Source organism: Delphinus delphis, chromosome 2 (genome assembly GCF_949987515.2).
Source record: "Delphinus delphis chromosome 2, mDelDel1.2, whole genome shotgun sequence".
Classification (NCBI taxonomy): domain Eukaryota; kingdom Metazoa; phylum Chordata; class Mammalia; order Artiodactyla; family Delphinidae; genus Delphinus; species Delphinus delphis.
In genome coordinates this window covers 125,844,521-125,854,885 of record NC_082684.1, presented here as the reverse complement: position 1 = coordinate 125,854,885, position 10,365 = coordinate 125,844,521, and the positions used below count along the sequence as shown (strand labels likewise).

Here is a 10,365-nt window from a genome sequence, read left to right as displayed (position 1 = left end):
TGAGCCAACTCTGCCCAGGGAGGGGGCCCGAGGTGGGCTGCGGTGTTCTCTCTGGGGAGGGTTAGTTGCCTGGGGGCAGGGGGCAGCAGCCCAATTGCTCACCCTTATGGAGGTGGGGACACATGGGTATGAGGGGGAGTGGGATCCCAAGGGAAGGGGACAGAGGAGCCAGGCTGGCCTGAGGGAATGGCTGTAGTGAGAGGCCTGAGGGCCCCATGTGTAGAGCTGATGCCTGGGCAAGGCCTAAGGGCCACCAGGTGGGGTCTGGGTCTCATGGGAGGGGTCTGAGAGCCATCCCTAAAGGCCAAGGCTGGCTGGAGGCAGAGGGCAGATGAGGGTGACCTGGTCAGATAGGGACGCCAGCAAGTACCCACTGGCTGGCTCCAGAAACGGACCAGCAATGCCCAGGCTGACCGCCTGGCAGGTGGCTGCTCCTCTCCGGGTCTCCGTCTCCCCGATCTGCAGCAAAAAAGGTCAGACCGGGTCTGCCCAGCTTGCATTATGAGGCTGGGATGAAGGCGGGGGCAGAGAGGGGCTGAGGGGATGGTCCCTGGGAGCCCAGGTGCCCCAGGGTCAGAACCATCACCTCCGAGGACGGGGCTTTGCTGCTACTTCCCTGGTTTCTTGCCCCACCCCCCCTGGGGCAGGAGCAGGGATGTGGCCCTGGGCCTTCCCTCCTTTCTGCTGATGGGGCCACAAGGAGGGGGACTGGTTGGTCTCAAGAGCAACTGAATGACATCACTAGGTCAATTAGGAAAATGCCAGCGCTGCCACAGGGCCTGCCCCACGCTCAGTAAGTGTTCAGTGGTGGGAGGTCAGCACGGTCAATCCGTCCAGGCCCAGCCTGCTCATCTTGGAAATGCGGGTGACCTTTGGCCAGTCCCCACTCCTCTCGGGCCTTGATTTCCTCTGGATGGGTGGGAGGCACTGGGGAAGCAGGGCACAGCCCTGAGCTGCAGGCAGCTGGAAGGTCCCCTCCCATCCTGTCCCCTAGGCTGTCTCGGAGCCTTGTTCCAGAGCAGGCTGGTTCGATCTGAGGGTGCAAGGGGTACCTTCAAGCAAGCTGAGAGCTTCCCAGTAAGCCCTGGCATAGCCCAGATACTGGGAAACCCGCTGGTGAGCTTCAGAAAGCCAAGCCTCCTCAGGATTTGTGCTTCTTGTCTCTGAAGAAGAGCCTCCGGAGCTTGTCAGGCTGCAAGGAGGGAGAAGATGCTAGAGCCTGGGTCCCTGGACAGGGAGGGGAGAGCCAGGCTCAGAGCATCCCTTGGCAGCAACTGGGGGCTGGGGCTCAAGGCTGGAGAAAGGCCAGGTTGGAATATTGATAGTTGTTCCACCACCCCTCTCAGTGCCAGAAATTCCACTCCAGTCCTCTGGTTTGGATGAAGGATTCGCCCTCTCTGGCTAAGGAGGCTAGGGGAAAGTGGAGAAGAAAGGCCAAGTCCCCCCTTCCCTCACTGGGTCCCCTGGGGTCCCCAACCCCAGCGCTGTCTGCCCCAGCCGTGCCCTAGGTAGAATGGGGGTGGGGATGTACATGGCGCCACCAGGGACCGGAAGGACTTTGCAGCTAGAGGAAGAGCAGACATGGGTTGTGGCTTCTGTGGTTCTTAGAAGGGCTGTCTGCAGGCAGGATCTGTGGTCCCGGGCGTCAGGACCTCAGAGGCAGCCTTGCACCAGGCGAGCTCCTGTCCTGGGGTGCGTGGGCACAGCCCTTCCCTGCGGGAGGAGCTGGCAGAGCTTCTGGTGAAGGCCTTTCAGCTGGGAGCTTGGGGTTTTGCTGTTCAAGCGGAAGAGGAGGTCTGCACGTGCCCGAGGCCTGAGGCTGTGCCCTCGGGGAGTGGGCTCTCCCAGCTCATCGGCTCCAGGCGTAGGCAAATACGCTGGGGCTGAGGGTCCAGGAGGGTTCCTCTGCCTCTCTGGGAATCCTGACCACCTCCCTCTGCCCTCCTGATCCCTGCTTCCCCTTTTCTCCTTTCTTATCAGAAATCCCCAGGAATAACAGCTGCTCACTGACAGCCATCTCTGTGTCCTGAGCACATAAGGATGTCTAGCTTCACCTCCTGGGCAGCCACCCCTGGACACATCCATAGGACCAGCCCATTTTACAGATGAGGAAATGGAGATCCTGGGTAGATGCTAAATAAGAATACAGGATGCCCGCTTAAATTTGAACTTCAGATAAATGAGGAATAATTGCACTATTGGGGACATAGTTATGCTTAAAAAAATTACTCATTGTTTATCTGAAATTCAAATTAACTGGGCGTCTTGTATTTTATCTTGCTAAATCTGGCAATCTTAGTTGTGGGGGAAACTATCTTGCCCAAAGCCACGTGGCTAGGGAGTGGCTGAGCCATGAAAAGGGCCAAGGCAAGTCAGACCTGGAGCCAGGGCCCTTGTCCACCTCTCTGAGGCTCTGAGACGCTTGCAGTGGCCAAGAGGGAGGGACAGGAGTCCTAGTCTGCCACAGAGAACGACATCAGAAGGGCCTGGAAGCCTCCATCTTACATCCAAACCTAACATCTGCCTCTCCCACCATCTCTAAGCAGAAGTTAGGGCTGGAAAGTTCTGGGCAGTGGCAGTGACCTGACCTGCCCATGCCTGAGGGCCACAGGTCCCTCGTATCACCCCACCCATGGAGCCCCCCTTATGTGTCCGTCCAGTCTCCTTGCTCCTGGCTGCCGGGATTGTTCATAGGTGTTCCTGGGCTCTGGGAGCTCCGGGGCCCCCAATATCCTCTCATAGCCACAGTCTGTGGACCCTGAAAGCTTGCTATATGTGGGACTTGCTCCAGGCTAGGGGGGCCTGGCTGGGCCACCCCAGCAGACTGTGATCTGCTCGTAGGTACTGCTGCCTTCTTGGTCTGGCACATCCCTGGCCTCCTCTAGGAGGCCTTCTGCCCAGATGAGCTCATAGATGTCTGCAGAACGGCTCAGTTTTGGAGACCCCTGACTCCAGGTAGCAGCTGAGGATCCTAGAGCCTCAGAACTGGGGGGCAGGAGAAGGCCCCAAGAAGTGGGAGACACTCTAGGGCCGTGGTCTGGGCTCACCCCAGAGAGGGCAGGTCCCGGGCCATCAGGCTTGTTCCGGCTTCCATCTGAGAGTCTCCTCAGGGCCTCCTTGCCTGGGGAGAAGGCCTGGCTGCTGGCTGGGACTGGCCCCTGCCTGCCAGACACATCTGTGCCCCGGCCTAGCCGTGCCTGGTTCATCCTTCTCAGGTCTGCATAGATGATGTTGTGGGGGCCTCCAAAAGACTCGTCCAGAAGGGAAGCACTCCTCTCCGGGAGGGGAGGCACCTTGACGGGGAGAGAACGACAGAACCTCTTAGAGGTTAGCCTGTCACTAAGTTGCCTTCTGGTAAACTGCAGGTTTCTCAGAGAAGCTGAGGCCCCTTGTCTTGGGCTCAGTTTACCTGACGGTTACGTGCAGGGGTTGGTTGACATTCGGGGTCCCTGCCAGCTTCATGCTCTAGGACTCTGAGTATGGTCCTTATGTTGGCATTCAAGGCCAGGGGTCACGAAATCTACCTCCCACCCAAGATCATCCTACCCTGCTCCTCTCCCCCCAAGAGTGGTGGTCCCTCAGAGCCCCCTGAGCCCACCCACTCACTGCTCCCTTCCCCTTCAGAATGGTCCGCCCCCAAGTCCATCAATTGTGTATTTATTCAACAAATATTTAGTAAACACTGTGTAGACACCGTCCTAGGTGCCAAGGGCTCAGTGATGAGCAAGACCACCTCTTGGGAGTTTACATTCAAACCTGGAGATGGGCAACATACTGCTCTGTTGTATAGTTTAATGTGGTTGATGTAATATATGATACAATAATATATCACAAGATAATATACTGTCAGCTCACGATCAGTACTATGAAGAAGAACAAAGCAGAGTAATGGGATAGGGAGAAAGGCTGGTAGGAGAGGGGATATTTTCTATAGTTTAGGTGGTCCTCTCTGAGGAAATGACATTTAAGCAGAGAATGGAATGCAGTGAGAGTAGAAGCCATGCAGATGTCTGGTGGGAAGAGCATTCCAGGCAGTGGGTACAGCAAGAGCAAGGGCCCTGAGGTGGGAACGAGGTTGATGTGTTCCAGGGAGATCCAAAGGCCAATGAGGTTAGAGAAAAGTGAAGAAGGGGGACAGGTAGCAGGGCACTTGGTGAGGCTCTTGTGGACCCTGGTGAAGATTTCAGATTTTATTTTAAACATGAGGAGAAGCCCTCGCTGTGATCTGATATATATTAAGAAAAATCTCTGTGAGTCCTTCCTGTGAGTTGCTGTGGAGGAAAATAAAGTATTGACTCACAGGCATCCCACTCTACAGTTTACAAAGGGATTTTTCTGACATTTCATATCCATTCCCTCATTCAAGCCTCACAGGAACCTCAAGATTGGTAAACTGAGGCTCAGAGAGGTTATGTGACTTGTCCAAAGTCACTCAGCTAGAAAGGCCAAGCCAAGGTTTGAACCAAATCCACCGGCCAGAGGCAGGCCACAGCATGGGTGAACCACTGGGTAATTCCAAGCTGGGCCGCTCCTTTCTGGGCCTGGCACTCACCCTCCACAGCCTGAGGGGATGGCCAGTGTGGCCTCTCTGGGCCTGATGGTGGACGTGGCACCCACATTCCTGGTCTAGCAACCCTGACTCTGGGTAGCCCAGAATCCTCCTCACCTCCATGCTTTCTTCCTTGGGGAGGTTCCAGGGACTTGCATCCAGGCTCTTCTTTTTGTAGAGGAAGGAGACCTGGGGCTTTGGAGAGGGGCAGGAGCTGGCAGCCTTGTCTGGGACCACCGTGGGGGACACTGCAGCAGGCGGGTTTTCCAGGCCCAGATTGGTCTGATGGAGGCCCAGGGTGATGGCGTCATATAGATCACTGTTCTCTAGCTGGAGGCGGTGGGGACACAGCAGGTGTGTGGTCATACACCCCTGGCCAGCCTCTAGCCTCCTGCCAGAGACTGCTGGCCAGAGATTGAAACATTCCCACCAGGTCCCTGACCTCAGGTAGAATGCTTCCTCCATCTCCCCTTCTCAAATAGGGATCATGACCCTGCACTGAGTGCCCCTGGGTGGCAGGAAATAGGGAAGGCAAGGAAAGACATGTGGTCGAGTGGTGGACACCCCTGGCCCGGGCACCCTGCCCCACCCCACGCCCCCCGGGGAAGAGAGGTACCTACCCGGGGGCAGGCAGCAGCCAGGGTCTCCCCGAAGGGCTCAAACTGCACCTCCTGGTAATGGCGCACGAGCTCAGCCAGGGTGCCGTGGCTCTGGGTGTCCCCTGAGATGAGGTAGCACCGGTTTTGGAGCTGGTTGATGACAAAATGCCGGCAGCGGTCACTGCCCCTGCAACACAAGCACTTGTGGCCTGGGGCTGCTGACAGCTGGCAGCCCTGCCTTGGCCCAGGGCCGGAGCTGACCCAGGGCCATGCTGCCCACTTGGGCCTTGACGTGCTCCTCTATAAGGTGGAAGTTGACATCCAGCAAACACAGCCTTGCAGGTGATGGGGAGCGGGTTTTCAACACGCACCCTACCCCCACCCCCGCACGTCAGTCAGGGAGGAAAGGGCCAGGGCCGGGGTTAAGGGGGAGTGAGACACTCAGCTTGGAGCATGGATGCAAATTTAAAGGGATGCCATAAAACGCAGTAATCAAGATAACTAATAAAGCAATATTTTAGAAAATCAAAATTAATACCAAAATATCCATGATGAGCAAAATATCTAAGGCTTAAAAGATGAGGTCCGAGCCCACACTTGCACAACTCAGCCTTCCTCATCTCACCCAAATCCCACCCAGGCCGAAAAGATGGAGTTCCAGCTCCCATCTCCACTCCAGCCTGTAAAGTCCCACCCTCTTCATTTTCCTTTTTTATGGAAGAGTAACGTAAACACAGTGAAGTGCACATGTCCTAAGTGTGCAGCTCGATGAACTTCCACATATGAACATTCCCAGGTAACCACCGCTTAGAGCGGAACAAAACATTTTCCGGCTCCCCAGAAGACTCCCTCGTGGCCCCTTCCAGTCAGACGTAGCCACCACTCTGACCCCCATCACCATAGATCAGTTTTGCTTGTTATGGAATTTCACCTAAATGGAATCATACAGTATTTCTTCTTTGTGTCTGGCTTCTTTCACGCAACATTATATCTTTGAGATTGATTCACGTCCATGTAGAATTAGCTTCCTTTTCCCCCCCCCCATTGATAGGTAGTATTCCATTTAATTAAATCCACAATTTATCCATTCTGCTGATGGACATTTAGATGATTGCCACATCTGGGCAATTATAAATAAAGCTGCTCTGGACATTCTCGTACATGGCTTTTGCTGAATATAGGTATTCATTGCTATTGAGAATATCCCAGGAAGGAGAACTGGGTGAGGGATACATGTATGTTTAGCTTTAGTAGATTATGCCGAATTGTTTTCTAAAATCATTGCCAAGTATGAGAGTTACAGCTGCTCTGCCTCTTCACCAACTATTAGGTGGCCTCTGTCTTTCCACTGTAGCCATTCATTGTGGTTTTAGTTTCTATTTCCCGGATTGCTAAAGCTGCTGAACACCAGCTCACTGTCCTTTTGGACCCTCTTTTAGGAAGTGCCTTTATTTTGCCTGTGTCATCTTTGTCTTGCTGATTTGCAGGAGTTCTTCATATAGTCTGGACATGAGTCTTTTATCGGGTGTATGTATTACGATACAAAACCTCTCCAGCACTGCGGCTTGTCCTTTTATTCACTGAATGGTATCTTCTGATTCACAAAAGTTCTTAATTTTAAAGAAATCCAATTTGTTAACCTTCTCTTTCATGGTCAGTACTCTTGTGTCTCATTTAAGAAATCTTTGCCTGTCTCAAAGTCATGAAGAATATTTCCTATGTTTTCTTTTCCTATGTTTTCTTTTGCTTTTCTCACTTGGGTCTGTGAACCATCTAGAATTAAGTTTTATGTATGGTGTGAGGTGGGGGTCATTTTTTTCCATTTGGATATCCAATTGCTCCTGTACCACTTATTGCAAAAACCAGCCTCCCCATACTCCTCCCCCCGCCGCGACCCCCGCCCTCCCCCCCGCTGAATTGCAGTGGCGCCTCTGTTGCAAATCAGGTAACCAAATGTGGGGACTGTTTCTGGATTCCACTGGGCTATTTGTATATCTTTGTGCAGCCCCACTTTGATCTCTTTAATAAGCTGGCACTCCACCTAAGATCATGTTTGAAAAAAAAAGCCCTGATGCTGAAAAGACATTTGAAAACTGCTGAGTTTGTATATTTCAAAGTGCTGAGGACCATACCTGGCACATAGAATAACAATAACTATTTTAATAATGACTAACATTTATTTATTTACTATGTTCCGGACACTGTACCAAGCACTTTTAAAGGTATAAACTCATCAAACCCATTCAACAATCCTATGCAATATACCCATTTTACAGATGAGGAAATGTAGGTGCGGAGAGGCAAAGTGACATGCTCAAGATCAGAATTAGAACTGGGGCAATCTGAACAGATGATAATTTTGAATCTGAATCTGAGGCCCTTGAGATTTGCCCTGGAGCCCCAGCCTCCCTCCCTCCCTAACTAGGGGTGGGGGAGGGAACTTCTTCCTTTTTCTGCCTCCCCCCACCCAACCTACAGGCTCTGACGTCGCCACCTCTGACTTCATCCTGGCCATCTTGTCTCCTCTTCTCCATGCCCACTGCCTTACCCTAGCCCAAGCTTCCTCATCTAGCCCAGACCTCACCCCTCAGTGGTCCCCACTGCCCCCACACCTCCAGCAACTGTCTTGAGTCCTCCTTCCATAGGCTGCCTGAAGTATCCTTGCAAAACTTAAGTCTGACCAGATGACCCTTCATTGTCTACAGACATAGCCAGACATCCAAGGCCGTCCTGAGCTGCCCCCGGCCTTCCTCTCCAGGCATTGTTCCACTGGAACCATGTGTCCTTCTGCACCTGGCAACTTGTGGTTCCCAACACCTTAGTCTGCCCTGTCTCTGTTCTTTTGCATATGCAGTTCAATCTACTGGAAAGGCCTTCCTAAACCCCAATCACACCTCCTTTTCTGCCCAGCAAGTTGCTGTTCTTCCTTCTATCCTGTGCTCAAAATCCACCTCTGGGAAGCCTTCCCCAGCCTCCCATGAGGAGGAGGTTCTCCCCTGCCCCCCACCAGCTCACCCCCTTGAAGGTGGGTGCTTCATCCTAGTATGTGGCTGCTGCCGTTTAGAAAATGTCTGATGGACACGGACGGATGACTGAGGGAGTGAGGGAGTCAGGGCCCAGGGAAAGCCCAGCAGTGTGGGCTGGTGGAGATTCCAAGCTTATCTGCAAGTCTGGCTTGTGGAGCCAGAGCCCGCCTGCCCTTTGCAGAGGGCTTCCTTTCTTACCTGTAGGACAAGATGTAGCCGGTGGCCCGGTCGCTGAGGTGGATGAGGAAGGAGCCAAGAGCTTTGTCCCTGAGCAGCTGCTCTGTCTGCCTGGGCAGAGGACATGCCATTAGCTGGGGCTGGGTCCTCACAACAGCAGGAGCAGCCTGACTTAGACCAGCCTCAGAGTCCCTGCCAGCCATGCCCCAGACCCAGTGTACCGATCTCCAACCCTTTATAGAGAACTCCCTCAGACTTTCGTCTGGTTCTGTGGAAGACTCAGTCTGGGGCTGGCTGGGTTGGAAGCCCGAGGTCACATACACCCCCCCCCCCCCACTACTGCCTCGCCATCAGGCACAGTAGCCACTGACCCTCCCCACCTGAATGTCCCTGCAGCAAGAAGGAATCCATAGAGCTGGAGATTTTTAGGTTTGTGGGATCCTTGCCTCAGGACTGCTGTGTACAGTTGTGCAGGATGTGTACTACACAGTAGTTTCTGCAGGGAGAAGGCGTTGGTATGTCTGGAGCCTGACCACAATGACAACTCATAGGTTCTCATCCCCTTCCCTTGCATGTCCCCTTCAGCCTCAGGCAGCTACGGATAGTTCTAAATGATGCCAAGGATATTGGAGGCGTGGTGGAAATTCCAGCTTTCTTCTGATTTGGCAGTACATAGACCAGATATTTCCTCACCCACTTATTCACCAAATACTTGCTGAGTGCCTGCTCTATGCGGGACCAGCTACAAATTTTGCAGGGGTCAGTACTAAATGAAAACCTGGAGCACCTTACTCAAAAAGTAAGAATTTCAACAGAGCAGAGGGCCCTGTGTTACAGTACACGTCAACGCCCGTGAAGCTGTGCCTGCTTCAATGCCAGGTGCTGGGCCAGAAGGACCTAATGAGTGGCTGCATTTGTCATTCCTTCAGCTAGTGCTTTGGCAGCTTGGAGATCCAGCCCAATCAGAAAGCCAGCCTCCACATCTTGGCCCGTATTCCTAGAGTAACTGTATATCCAGGTTCGCCTGGGAGAGTCCCCACTTAGAACAGTTCTCCTAGTTAAGTCCTCTTACTAACAGTGCTCTGGTTTGGATGATGAATGAAACAGTCCCCCTAGTAATTCATCAGGTTATCCGGAGCTGTTCTGAATGCATCCTTCTCCAGCCTGCCCCTCTCTGTTTCTCTGGCTGCCTGACAGCCCCAGCCATCCCAGCCCTACACTCAGAGCCGGGGCCAGTGCCTTCGCCCACCTTGCCCACAGAAGCGGCTGTCAGAGAACTCGGCATTCCTCAGTCTGTTCCCCCACACACTGCTTCCTGGGGTCCCCGCCTAGCCCAGGGAAAGGGGCTAGCCCCTCGGCCCTGGGGGGCTAGGGGCCACGCTGGGCACATGGACAGGGGCAGCCTTACTTGCGGGTGATGAATCCGTGAAACCAGGGGGGCAGGGCTCCATTCTGCAAAATGAGGGGGGCCTGCGTCTCCGTGAACCACATCAGGGCCAGCTCCTGCAGCTTAGCCAGGGCCTGGCTGTCCCCGGCCCCCTCGGGCCCCCTGACCAGGCTGAACTGCCTCAGGTGGCCCTCCATTCTAGCGAGCACTGATGTGGAAGCAGAGCCCCGACCACCTGTACGCCTCTATATCTGTGGGCACCCCGGCTCATTTGCCTGAGTCCATGCCCTCTCCAACCACCCGCGGCACACAGGAGCCCTATTGTCACCTCTGACAATATGCGGCTGGTTCTCCTCTCTGATGCTCTGAGGCCGGGCACCTTGGCTGTCTGGGGACATTGGGGGAGGGTCACATTAGCAGTCAGAGAGGGGCAGGAGAGGGATCCCTGACTTCCTGGCTAACAGATGAGCTGCCCCACTGGGTTTGGCCCCTTCGCCCAACCTCCGGTCTTTGTCTCAGCTAAAGACCAGACTCTGGCTAAAGTCCAGGCACTGCCACTGTTAGCAAAGTGGTGAATTTAAATTCTACTTATCCTTCCTTCATGGCGGCCACTTGTATCTTGGTGAA

At 53.9% G+C, this 10,365-nt stretch overlaps 1 protein-coding gene across 1 annotated transcript; it reads right to left on the bottom strand.

The window, feature by feature from the left end:
• Positions 1-297: 297 nt before the first annotated feature.
• On the bottom strand, positions 298-9,935 carry SH2D7 (SH2 domain containing 7). Its single transcript, XM_060002750.1, is given in 7 exon segments — positions 298-459; positions 2,626-2,684; positions 2,687-3,320; positions 4,667-4,875; positions 5,166-5,335; positions 8,373-8,462; positions 9,760-9,935. Coding segments are annotated over 7 exon segments (1,500 nt in total).
• Between the last annotated feature and the right edge of the window lie 430 nt (positions 9,936-10,365).